The sequence below is a fragment of the Gadus morhua genome, chromosome 18, assembly GCF_902167405.1.
Source record: "Gadus morhua chromosome 18, gadMor3.0, whole genome shotgun sequence".
Lineage (NCBI taxonomy): Eukaryota > Metazoa > Chordata > Actinopteri > Gadiformes > Gadidae > Gadus > Gadus morhua.
In genome coordinates this window covers 4,719,088-4,732,544 of record NC_044065.1, presented here as the reverse complement: position 1 = coordinate 4,732,544, position 13,457 = coordinate 4,719,088, and the positions used below count along the sequence as shown (strand labels likewise).

The 13,457-nt window shown below is 52.2% G+C and overlaps 1 protein-coding gene across 1 annotated transcript; it reads right to left on the bottom strand.

Annotated features, from left to right (window-relative positions):
• Positions 1-1,163: 1,163 nt before the first annotated feature.
• LOC115531723 (serine/threonine-protein kinase SBK1-like) lies at positions 1,164-12,081 on the bottom strand. The gene is made up of 4 exons (XM_030341125.1): positions 11,343-12,081; positions 4,723-4,985; positions 3,129-3,331; positions 1,164-2,056 (listed from the first exon to the last, which is right to left on the bottom strand). The coding sequence occupies exons 1-4, from the start codon at positions 11,378-11,380 to the stop codon at positions 1,172-1,174; spliced, it is 1,389 nt and encodes a 462-aa protein (XP_030196985.1). The 5' UTR covers positions 11,381-12,081; the 3' UTR covers positions 1,164-1,171.
• Between the last annotated feature and the right edge of the window lie 1,376 nt (positions 12,082-13,457).

Sequence of the window (13,457 nt, the reverse complement as noted above, 5' to 3'; positions counted from 1 at the left end):
GGCGCGACGCAGCGGAACTACCTGACGATGCACAACGTATTTACAAAGTGCTGCTCCGACCCGTGCCTTACAAAACAGCTTGTGCTTTAGGAGGCGGCTCACACTCGCTCACATTCGTCCACACGCACACACACACACATGCACGCACGTGCACACACAAACGTGCACGTACACACGCACATGCATGCACACACAGACGCACATACACAGGAAGTATAAAATAATCACACTACTTGTTGTTCTCTTAGTTTGGACAGAAGCAGACAGACTTAGACTCTGTATTTTCTCTACTAAATGCTACGTTCATTTCACTGAGGCTAGTTCTAAAACAAACAGATACAACTCTAGTCCGTTAAATATGTCCGTGGTGATAGATGTCCTTTTGTAATTTCCAGGTAGGAGGTCAACCTTGACCCCCCCCCCCCCCCCCCCAGGAAGTGACCTGCTGAGATGTCCTGAGAGGATGTCCTTCAGACACCGAGGAACACGAAACAACTGCTACATGACTTGAGGAGTTTCTCTGTGGATGCTTTCTTCTCGTTCTCTCCAGTCTAAGCGCTGCTCGATCGCTCGCTCCCTCAGGACTTCTGTTGCTGCGGCAGTCAAAACACTTCATATACTGCATGTACGTGTGGACTCTAAAATTTGTATATACATATATATATATATATATATATGTATCATTTATGGTGGACCTTATTTATACATCTGTTTGTTTACATGTGTGTATACATGTACATGTGTGTGTTTGTGTTTATGTCTGCGTGCATTTCTGTGTGTATATATGCTCGTGGGTGCATATGTGTGAGAGGTTTTGGACCTGAGATCCTGGAGGTTTTCCTGCATGGAGGTCTTCTCATGGGGCCCTAGAGATAATTGGTCTAGTTCTTGGAGTTGTACTCCATGGGGGTTTTCTCCATGAGGGTCTAGTCCATGGGGGTCTAGTCCATGGGGGTCTAGTCTATGAGGGTCTAGTTCCTCTCCTCGCAGACAGCAGTGAAGGGAAGCTCCCCCCAGTTTGTGTGTCGACTGCCTCTGGAGGACCAGGAAGTGTCCATGGTCCCGGTCGGTCCTATTCTCGCCGGGGACACCCCCAACGTAACCCCAACCCCCCCACCCCCAACCCCCTCCCTCCCCAATCCCCCCCCCCCCCCCATCCCCCCCGCCCCGGCTACACGCAGATCTCGATGGCGGTTGCCATCAGCAGCTGGCTCTTGCTCTTGTCGCGGCCGGGGGAGGGGCTCTCGTCGCGGGGGGACAGGGGGTCCGACAGCACGGTGCGCTTCAGCGGCGCCGGCCGAAGGCAGGGCCCCCCCGGGGGGGGCGCCGGGGGCGGGGGGGACGGCTCCGGGTGTCTGTGGCCGGAGCGAGACGCCGACGAAGACGACGAGGCCGACGCCGACGAGAACGAGGAGACGGCGGGCGGCCCGCAGGCCCCGCCCCCCCCGCCGCCGGGACACGCCCCCAGCGAGCCGGCCCGCTCGCCCCTCTTGCCGCGGCAGGAGGCGCGGCGCCGCAGCTCGCTCAGCAGCGCGTACTTGATGAAGCAGAAGACGTCCTTCACGCCGCAGCGCTCGCCCGGCTCGGCCGCCAGCAGCCGGCGGAACATGCGCAGTGCGTCGTCGGTGAAGCGCCGCCACTGGGACGGGTAGGTCCCGGCGGGGCAGCCCGCCTTCTGCCAGCGCCGGAACTCCTCGTAGAAGGCGTCGGCGGGCGCGGCCGCCTCCCAGGGGAAGTTCCCGGTGAGCATGCAGAAGACGAGCACGCCGAAGGCCCACACGTCCAGCGCCGTGGTGACCAGGAAGCCCTCGGCGCGGCCGGCGGCGCAGACCTCGGGCGCCGTGTAGGGGATGGTGCCGCTGACCCGCTTCACCCGGCAGCCCGCCCGCCGCGTCATGCCGAAGTCGGCCAGCTTCACGCGCCGGCACTCGCGGTCGAACAGCAGCACGTTCTCGGGCTTGACGTCGCGGTGCACCAGGCCCTTGGCGTGCATGAAGTCCAGCGCCAGACCCAGCTGCTGCATGCACCGCTTAACCATCTCCTCCGGGAGACCCACCTGGAGGGGGGGGGGAGGGAGGGAGGGGGGAAAGGGGGAGGGAGGGAAGGAGGGAGAGGGAAGGAGGGAGGGAGGAGGGGAGAGGGAGGGGAGGGAGGGAAGGAGGAAGGGAGGAGGGAAGAGAGGGAGGGGAGGGAGAGGAGGGGAGGGTGGTGGGAGGAGGGGGAGGAGAGGGAAGGGAGAGGGAGGGGAGGGAGAGGAGGGGAGGGTGGTGGGAGGGTGGTGGGAGGAGGGGGAGGGGAGGGAAGGGAGGAGAGGGGGCAGGGGAGGGAGGGAGGGGGCAGGAGGAGGGAGGGGCGGGGAGGGGATGGAGGGAGGCAAGACAGAAGGAGAGGACAGACACAGAGAGAAAAGAAGAGTAAAGATAAAATGGTAATGTGGATTAGTGTGTGCAGCCGAGCCACGGGGCCCCTGCATGTGGCCCCTTGTGTGTTTTTGATGCTGAAGCGTGTCCCAGATTTCCTCTGCACACGCCAAGGGGAAGCCATGGTCTCCCCAGAGGACAGGCTGCTCTCCCTGGGGAGCCTGTTAGATAACCCCCCACGCTCTGGAGCTCCAGCCTCTGTCCTCCATGCGTCCTCTAGCCTGACCTTGATGCACCGACCAGAGCTCACGCCGCTGGAGGTCCTGTTTAGGGTTTGTTTGTGGTTTAGTCACGGCTTCTATCACAAACTACTAGAGGTCATTAAGGAGCAGGCAGGGAGCGGGGGACGTCATCGGGGATCGAACCCTGGCACCTCTCTGCTCGGAGTCCAACAGCCCTACTCGGCCCATGCCTGTTCATGGTGAGACCGGCCCCCAGCTAGGAGTACCCCCTCAGCCCTGGGGTACCCCTCCACCCCCCCCCCCCTCAGTAGAGGGATGAGGTCACACTCGATGAGGCGCGCTGTGACGACTCCTGACACATCATCAGACGACGGCGCCCTGGTACGAGGTCGCCGTGGTGACGGCCTCTGACCGGACGGGACGGGTGTACCTGAGGGTGGATGATGTCGCCGTGGAAACGGCCTCTGACTGGACAGGGGGGTCGGGGGGGGGGGGGGGGGGGGGGGGGGGGGGGGGCGGTGTGTACCTGGGGGGGGATGATGTCGAACAGGTCCCCGGCGGGGGCGTACTCCTGGCCGAACACGTAGCAGTCCTCGGTCTCGAAGAGCACGTCGGTCACCGTGACGATGAAGGGGCTGCAGCTGAGCGAGGCGGTGAGGCTGTACTCCCGCAGGAAGCTCTTCAGCTTCGTCTTGCTCTTCGTCACGAACTTCAGCGCCATCTTGGTGCCTGGGAGGGGCGGAGCCACGCACGCACGCAGACCAACGCAGAGACACACAAACACACAAACACACGACACATGGTCAGAGCCCAATACACAGACACAAGCAGACACACAGACACACACAGGCACACACACACACACACACACACACACACACACAAGCAGACACACAGACACACACAGGCACACACACACACACACACACACACACACACACACACACACACACACACACACAAGCAGACACACAGACACACACAGGCACACACGGACACACATAGACACACACACACACAGACACACACACACACACACACACACACACACACACACACACACACACACACACACACACACACACACACACACAGACACACACACACACACACACACACACACACAGACACACACACACAGACACACACACGCACACCGACACAGAGACACACACAGAGCGGGCCGGGTCACGGGGGGGTCTGGCGGGTTCTGACACGGTGTTCCGGATGCGTTGAGACGTATTTAACGTGCTCTGCTCCCGGGCCTTCGGGGCTCGTTAACCTGGACTGGTGTTCTTCATTAAATCCAAACTGTCTGGCACACCGAGAATTAGAGTTTGATTGAAGTCTGAATCCGGCGCCACAGGCGAGGGGATCGTGGAGTACACGCACACACAGACACGCAGTCACACAGTCACACAAACACACACACACACACACATGGAGTCACACACACACACACCCACATATACACGCACACAAATACATATGCTCCCATGCACATACACACACACACAGATACAGACACAAACACAGACTTGTGTGTTTGTGTGTATGTGTTTGTGTTCTGGGGGTCTGACCTTGTGTTGTGTAGTTGTGTGTTTGTTGTGGGTCTGACCCTGTGTGCGATGGGCCATTAGATCCACCTTAACGTAGGTGTTGTGTGTTTGTGTTGTGCGTTGAGTTGTGTTGTTCTTTGTGTTGTGTACCTTGCGTGCGGTGGGCCATCAGGTCCACCTTGCCGTAGGTGTTGTGCGTTGTGTTGTGCGTTGTGTTGTGCGTTGGGTTGTGTACCTTGTGTGCGGTGGGCCATCAGGTCCACCTTGCCGTAGGTGTTGTGCGTTGTGTTGTGTGTTGTGTTGTGCCCGCCTGTGCGTTGGGTTGTGTACCTTGTGTGCGGTGGGCCATCAGGTCCACCTTGCCGTAGGTGTTGTGCGTTGTGTTGTGCGTTGTGTTGTGTACCTTGTGTGCGGTGGGCCATCAGGTCCACCTTGCCGTATGTGTTGTGCGTTGTGTTGTGCGTTGTGTTGTGTACCTTGTGTGCGGTGGGCCATCAGGTCCACCTTGCCGTAGGTGTTGTGCGTTGTGTTGTGCGTTGTGTTGTGCGTTGTGTTGTGTACCTTGTGTGCGGTGGGCCATCAGGTCCACCTTGCCGTATGTGCCCTTCCCCAGCTCGCGGAGGTGCTCGTAGCGCTGCGCCACGTCGGCGGCCGACAGCGAGCTGATGGCGAGCGCCTGCATGTCCTCCGTCGGGACTCCGCCCCCCCCGCCGCCCCCGCCGCAGAACGCCATCTTGGCGGTGGGCGAGGAGCCCCCCCCGCTGGCCACGCGGCCCGGCCCCGACGGAGAGAGGGACAGGCCGGCCTTGAGGCTGTGAGGCAGACTGAGGAGGAGAGGAAGAGGAGGAGGGTGAGAGGAAGGCCGGTAACAGCAGGACACGGCCCCAGTGTGAGTCCCTCTTTGGATTTGTGTGTGTGTGGGTGTGTCAGAGAGAGAGAGTGAGTGAGTGTGTGTCTCTGTGTGAGTCTGTGTGTGTGTGTGTATGTGTGTGTGAGTGTGAGTGAGTGAGGGAGTAGGTGTGTCTCAGTGTGAGTGTGTGCCTGTGTGTGTGTGTGTGTGTGTGTGTGTGTGTGTGTCTGTATGCGGCGTGCGTGCGCGCGGGTGCTTTTGCATAATATATACGTCCGCTAAACGTTTGTTTACAATGCAGGGACTCGGTCCCTGGTGTCACATGACCCAACAAGACCCGCCTCCTCTCTGCTAATCCAATCATCACATAATCCTCCCGGAGATGGGAGCCCGCTAATGGCTTCTGACATCTCGTCGCCATTGCTGGTGCTTCTGGCTCTGGCGGCCAATCAGAGGGGAGGGCTTCAGCTCAGTGGGGGAGGGGGGGGGGGGAGGGGATGCAGAGTGTGGAGTGAAAGACGAGGGTGTGGCACGTGCACTCTTAGCGGATCGATGGCGTGACGTGCACTAGCGCGATGGGAGCGCCGTCGGGACAGCAGGAAGCTATGGAGGAAGACTACGGTGAAGACGGTACGGATGAGATGAAGCACTCTGACCACCCCGGGGATCCAGGAGACACTCTGATGATCGATGCATTCGCGTTCACCCGTTCACACACATCCTCTCACACGCACTCATCCGTTTACATATACTGTGGCTCACTCACTCACTCATTTAAGCCAACGCTCATTTACTCATTCATACACATTTACTAATTGACATCAGCATTCACCCATTCACACACAGCAACACAATCATCCAAGGATATGCACACAACACTCACTCGCTCCTTTCAACACATGAGACTAATCACACACAAACAGTAATCCTTTCACACACAAATTGACACACATTCAAGGGTTCACTCCCATGCGTGGCTCAGAGGCGCTGCTGAAGCGAGGGTTTGGTGCCAGCAGCCTGTTAGTCAGCGACAGCAGGAGTCATATCGACTCAGGGTAGCACAACAGCCTTTCGATCGTACTGTAAGTGGAAAAAGTCTCTCTCACGTCCCAGCCTGGGTTATTAAGGGTATCACATCATATCCCTCTCTTGTGTTGAAGACGGAGCCCCATCGTCAGCCACGCCGTAGAACCACTCTGAAGATCCTCCCCTCAGAACATCACTGTAGAACCTGGGATCATGATGAGTGCTGGCCTCTCTTTCCCGTGCAGCCGGTCATACCTGATGCTTCAAAGGGGCTCTGGTTCCTCGCACTGGAAGTTTGGTGAAGTTTGACCATCCCTGTGAAGGTATCTAGGGAGGTGTGTGGGTTTTCAGAGGAGGGCGCTATGTGGTCTGTTTGTTTATGATCTTAATAACTTATTTTAATTCATACAGCCTGTGGTTTTCCTGGTCCTTTCCCGTCTGGGACTCATGAAGTGCGTTCTCATCTTGATGGCGTGGGCAGTCCCCAACACCTTGAGCTCCAGCACATCCCTCACTGCTGACCTGAGGTCATTTTATGCCCAGTTTGAGCCTAGCAACAACACCGCTAGCCCACCTGCTCATAACAACGTACCACAACAGAGAGACGCACACACTGAGGAATAATCCTACTGTGGAGAGGAGCATTCGTATATTACACATAACCTTACATCTTAACTCAACCATCTGTTTTAATCTAATACTAAACTTAAAACTGATCCCTAAAAGGAACCGTCTCTAACCCAACACCTAAACCATTAACTGAACTTAATATTTGATATGTATTCTGAGTAGGGCTGAACGATTTAGGGAAATAATCGAATTGCGAATATTTCGACCAATATTGCGATTCAGCATGCGATTAATTATTTTACGTTCTATATTATTCACCAAACACGCAATAAATCATTCTGTTGTATGACCAACACAACATTGGAAGCAGTCAACATACAAACGTCTCTTTCCTCCTGTGTGTTGAGATGAATTGATGCATGAATCCTGAGACCGGTGGCCGAAAGCGTCCGTGTGCCTTGGCTCGGAGGCTGGAGGTAGAAGTGGTGTGGAGGTAAACGCCTGGAGGTGTCTGAAGAGGGAGGGGACGCTAACACATCGATACTGAGGCAAACAGCTTTCCTTTATGATAACGGCAAAACGCTCATCACCATGGTAACCATCTCCGTTCATAGCCGAGCGGGCAGTGGAGATCGATGGTCGGAACGGCCGACGGATACAAGACGAGGACCGAGACGACGAGGTAGCGTGACTCACGGAGAGGTGCCTGGATTTGGAACAATACGGCTGAGAGACTAGGGGAGGCTGGCATCCTCTGATACAAGCATTCATACACATTCACTCGTTCATTGACACACAATCACCCGTTCATTTGCCCACTTTCACTCGCCCATTTACACACATTCACTCGATAATTTACACACATTCACCCGTTCATTTACACACACTAACCCTTTCATTCACACACATTCACCCTTTCATTTACACACATTCACCCTTTCATTTACACACATTCCCTCGCGCATTCAAATACATTCACCTTTTCATTTACACACATTCCCTCGCGCATTCACATACATTCATTCACCCATTTACAAAAATTCACCCGTTCATTTACACACATTCACCCGTTCATTTACACAAATTCACCCATTTACGTAGTCACCCATTAACACCCACAGTCACTCACTCTGCCTGTGAGGATGAATCCCTCTGAGCGTCCTGTGTCTCCCTTTGTGTGTGTTGCTAAGAGGCGCTGCTGAACTGGGGGTTTGGTGCCAGCAGCCTGTTAGTCAGCAACAGCAGGAGAGACCCGTTTCATACAGACTCATGGTTCTACCGACAGCCAGGGAGGTCACTGATTGTGTAGCACAACAGTCACTGATTGTGTAGCACAACAGTCACTGATTCTGTAGCACAACAGTCACTGATTGTGTAGCACAACAGTTACTGATTCTGTAGCACAACAGTCACTGATTCTGTAGCACAACAGTCACTGATTCTGTAGCACAACAGTCACTGATTCTGTAGCACAACAGCCACTGATTCTGTAGCACAACAGTCACTGATTCTGTAGCACAACAGTCACTCACACTGTAGCCCAACAGTAACTGATGCTGTAGTACAATAGTCACTGACACTATCATACAACAGTCTTTCCATCATACTGTGAATAACCATTCTTGATAATTTCCTCTCTGTTATCGCCTCTCCTCTCCGGCCCGTTGGACAAGAGAGGCTTGATTCTACGACCATTTTCGAAGATTAAATATTCCCTCTTTTTCGGTGAAGGCACGGCTCGTTAATAAAGTGCATCATATCTTATCAACCCTTAAGCGTAACAGTCTATCAGAGGAGAACGAGTAGAATGGCCTTGTTCGTGTCCTCTTCTTTCGCTTTGCCTCTCATCCCTCTACTCTCCATCTCTCCCCCTCGCACGCCACTCTCTAGCCTCTCTCCCTGTCTGTGTGTGGCTCTCTCCCGCTCTCTCTGTCGCTCTCTCTCTCTCTCTCTCTCTCTAATGAACATCCTACCGCTCACTCTCAGGGCTGAGGGTCGTTATAGTTGGGGACCGAGTGTAGTTCAATGACCTCAGGCTGACCTGTCTGGCTCTCACACACACACACACACACACACACACACACACACACACACACACACACACACACACACACACACACACACACACACACACACACAGTCCATCAGGGAGTACAGCCTCAAATTGGGTGCTGCTGATTCACGGTCTGTCTGTCTGCCTGTCTGTCTGTCTGTCTGTCTGTCTGTCTGTCTATCTGTCTTAGGGGTGAATCAGGTGAGGTTATTAGTGATGAAGGGGACGCTCCTCAGCTGATATAAATATACCTTCCAGTAAAACAGTGGTTTGTTATCGTCAATCTGAGCTGTGATTGGCTGATAGTGCCCTCCATGTGGCTGTTCCATGTGACCCCCCCTCCCTCTCTCTTTCACTCTCTCTCCCTCTCTCTCTCTCGCTTTCTCTCTCCATCCCTATATCTGCCTACCCCCCACTCTCACTCTCTCTCTCTCTCTCTCTCTCTCTCTCTCTCTCTCTCTCTCTCTCTCTCTCTCTCTCTCTCTCTCTCTCTCTCTCCTTCTCTCTCTCTCTCTCTCTCTCTACCATAGAGATGTGGTATCTAGTGAACACTAGAGGAGATGCCAACACAACGACACACCAGGTGAACTTCAATGCTCTGAGCCAGTTCTTCCCCAGCTCTGGATAACTGGGACCAGTGTGTTTATTTTGGGATCTTGGCGCACAATGTGTATGACAGGTGACCTGAATGTCACGTCATGTGTGCTGACAGACGCACTAGCTGTGCCTGGGTGTGTGGGTGTGTGTGTGTGGGTGTGTGTGTCTGTGGGTGTATGTGAGGGTGTCTGTGTGTGTGTGTGTGTGGTATCTGTGTGTGCGTTTTTTCGGGGATGTCTGTGTATCTGTGTGCGTATCTGTGTGTGTGTGTGTGTGTGTGTGTGTGACTGGGTGTCTGTGTCGATGTGTGTGTGTGTGTGTGTGCGTGTGTGTCTGCACCCCTATGCGTATGCATGTGTCTATGTGTCTGCTCCTATGTGTATTTGTGTGTGAGCATTCCTGTTTGTACGTGTGTTTGTGGGTGTCTGTGTCTGTGTTTCTACGTGTGTGCTCCTGTGAGTATTTGTGTTTGTGTGTGCAGGCCTGTTTGTGCGGGTAAACGTGTGTGCGTGTGTGTGTGTGTGTGTCTGCGTTTGTGTGAGTGTGTGTGTGTGTGTGTGGGGAGGTTGGACACAACGTAGACTTGTTTAATATTTATAAAGACTATTCTGGTCCTCAGTTGTGGTCTCCAACACCGTTTGAACCAGCTTCCAGAGCTCATCTCTGTCCTGTGACGTGGGGATGGATTTGGGAGAGGAGTTAACAACACCGCTTTGGTGAATTGGCTTTATGTGCTTTCCTTGAATAGGAGCTATTACGACTGTGGGGATCGGAAGTTGGGTGAAAAGCAAGGCAATACAAACAACGCTTTATGCTGTTTTCAAGCCAGAGCGTGTGTTTGGAACAGGAATCCTCTGAGTGTGTTGCCATGGTTAAGAGCAGTGCTGTGGGACGACGTCTGAGATGTTATCTGTTGTGTTTGAAAGCCTCTTTCGAAACGCTTCTGTATCGCTTTCTAAAGACCACTCGTTCAAACACATTACAGAGAGACAGACTATGAATTGGTTGGATTCTACCAACACAAGCTGTCGAAGACTCTTAAACAACACACAAGACTCAGACTATTGCAAAATACAGATGACTCAGACTATTACAAAACACAAGACTCAGACTAATACACACTACAGAGAAGACAAGCTACAGAAGACAGACTCCTTCACACCTCAGAAGACAAACAGCACAAGGCTCAGACTATTATCTGGAAACAAAATGAAAGACCTGATCACAGCCTCAGACTGTTACCTGTAAATTATAAACCCATACTATTACTGTTATTAGTAGGCCTTATACATTTAAGCTATTTTTATGATGTTATTATACAAGGAATTATTATTTATTGTTATATAGTTATTTTTTGTTTGTTTTTAATATTATTCAAATTTGTTTAATTTTATTTATATGTGTTGTGGTTATTTTTGTATATTATTATTATTATTATTATTATTATTGTTATCATACAAATAGTAATATAAAGTATTATTTTACAATTATCCTTATCATCATCAGGCCTATTCTTTTATCAATTAGCCATCATGAATGAAATCTAAATAACCAGACTGACCTCATAGTGACCGTTGAGTGTGCCGAATGAGCTGCCTCATGAAAACATGCAGCTCTCATGAAACTCCCAGATCGTTAGCATGTTTGAACCCTCAGACAGTGACCCAACAGCCTCCGTGGGGACACCGGTTCCGGCCCGTATCTGTTTCAGGTCCTCTGGCAGAGGTTCCCAGCGTGTTTGGGTTGATATTGGGTTGGATGCAACACACAACCTGACATAGTTTACACAAATATAACTCTGGTATGTACAATTCATGATTTGCTTTATCATTGATTCAGTTCCGCGAGTTCTTGCTCCATTTTAATACACATTTGACAAATATTGTAAACGACTTTTAGGAGGCTGCATCCACGTGATACTTTCTTTAAAGTCCACTTTGTGTGACAAATATAGCGAACCTCACACATAGCCAGGCTGGTCATAGTTCGTGTGAGGTCTTCAAATCATGGTTTATAAGCGAAAGTGATGCGTGTCTTAGCAGGGGACTCCCAGTCCCGCTGCGATCTGGGACGGAGGGGGCTCACCTGCCAGCGACCTGTCGCTCCCCTGCATGGTCCTGCATCCGCCGCGTCTCCAGGCAACCGAGGATGGAGATTAAAACGCTCCGGCTCCGAACGCGATGAATTCAACACCTTGTTTTAAAACAAAGCGAACGCAGCGTATACACTCAGAGCCTGAAGAGAGATCTCCGAAGAGAGATCTCTAACGGATCAGAGCAGCCTTTGTTTCCATGCGCTCGTCGTTCGGCTGAAGGTTCCTGTGTAAAATCCTCCTTTTGTTCGCAGCGAGGAGCGCTGGCGGGAGCCCGCATGAAGACATGATGTTCCCCGCGCGTAAATCCTCCTCCTCCTGCTCGTTGCTGACCTGCTTAGTATTTATATTTATTAATCATCAGATGCTATCAGGTGATCATCATAGTGAAGCCCTGAGCAGCGACGGACCGAACCGGACGCTTTTGTTCCTCGTGGCGACCAACGTCTCAACCTGGAGGGGGGCGGGGAGGGTGAGCTGACCCAGATCAGCTCCACATGACCACGGGCTCATCCATTCATGGTACCCCGGCCTGCATGCATTAATTCAACAAGGATTCACTTCTAGGATTAATTTGCAGAAGTCCGGGGTACCTCTCACGCTCGTTCGAGACTATCTTCAATCTTTGTTTTGGTCCGTTTCTCCCGACAGACTTGGGTTCATTTCTGCGCTTAATGTTTCTCACTCCGATGATCGTGGACACGCCGCACACCTCCAGCCCCATCGTGCGTCCGTCACACGCCTCAACTGCACCCCCTGCTGGCTGAACCACAGCATGGCCACCGTGTGTCGATCCCTAGCGCCAGAGCCCTGTCCTCACTCCAAGCACACACATACCGACCCTTTCAGCTTACGTCATCAGTTTACATCCGCGATATTAATACGTCGTTTTCGATTTCAGGGGGCAGGGGTTAGATGTTAGGGGTTAGGCCTTCCTTCTCTCGGAAAAGTGTCCGTGAGGCACAGATAACGTTATTAGGCATATCTTCCAAGGTCACATATTGGACCAGTGAATTTGGGTAGTGGACAGGTCAGAGGGACGGTTTTGGGGTTATTATTTTGGGTTAAGAGGAAAGGGGGGTTGGATGTTTGCGGGTAGAGTTAGGGTTAGATATTAGGGTTGGGGTTTTAGGGTCAGACGGGATAGGTGTAAGGAGGCTTAGGTGTTCATAAATCATGATGAAGGTCGCAGGTGTCCTCCAGCTGCGAGGTTGGGCTGAGAGTGTCCCTCCCCCCTCCGTTCTCTCCTCCCTCTGTTCTCTCCCCTCTCCTTTTCTCCCCCTCCGTTCTCTCCTCCATCTCTCCTCCTCTCAGCACCCCCCTCTTCTCTCTTCTTCCAGACTCATGTCCTAGTTTTGAGTTATTTGTTTTTTTGTTGTTAAAAAAAGTCTCTCCTCCAACCCTCCCTCCCCTCCCCCCTCTCCCCATCCCTCTCTACATCCCTCCCTCCTCTAGTCCATCCCTATACCCTCCAGCCCTCCGTCCCTCTCCCCCATCCCTTCCTCTCCCCCTCTCCCTCCCTCCCCCCTCTCTCCTTGTACCTCCTCCTGCTGGCCTCGATTCTCCGCTGTCCTGGTTTGTGTCTTTGTCGGGATAAGCCAAACTTTGATGTCCTACAAAACTAGAGTTTGTACTTTTGTACTTTCTCCTCCTGCGGGAGTCTTGTAAAGTTATTCTCCGTGACATAAAACCTAAAATACCGTAATAATAAACAAAATATATACAATTATTAAATGCACAAAGATGTGCATATAATAATATCAACCTGACCTGTTAACTGACCCCCCCCCCCCCCCCCCCTACACACACACACACACGCACACGCACACACACACACACACACACACACACACACACACACACACACACACACACACACACACACACACACACACACACACATTGAGAGACTGCGTTACCAAGGATGCATAATACAGTAAGCCGGATCCTTTTTTTTCGCACGTCATGAAAATAAATATGGGGTATTGACAAATAGTTTCAATTCTGTTGGGTTTTAGAAGTATGTGTGGTAAGTATTTTTCTTTCTGAAAGTAATTCAATATTGTATTAATAATTGTAAATGAAATTTTAAATAAATTGAATTGCTG

Coding starts and splice junctions, on each gene's coding strand:
- LOC115531723 (XM_030341125.1), bottom strand. CDS start 11,380: ATGCAGGACCATGCAGGGGAGCGACAGGTCGCTGGCAG. Junction 4,986..11,342: donor GAGCGACAGGTCGCTGGCAG/GTGAGCCCCCTC, acceptor TCTCCTCCTCAG/TCTGCCTCACAGCCTCAAGG. Junction 2,057..3,128: donor TCGACATCATCCCCCCCCAG/GTACACACCGCC, acceptor CCCCCCCTCCAG/GTGGGTCTCCCGGAGGAGAT.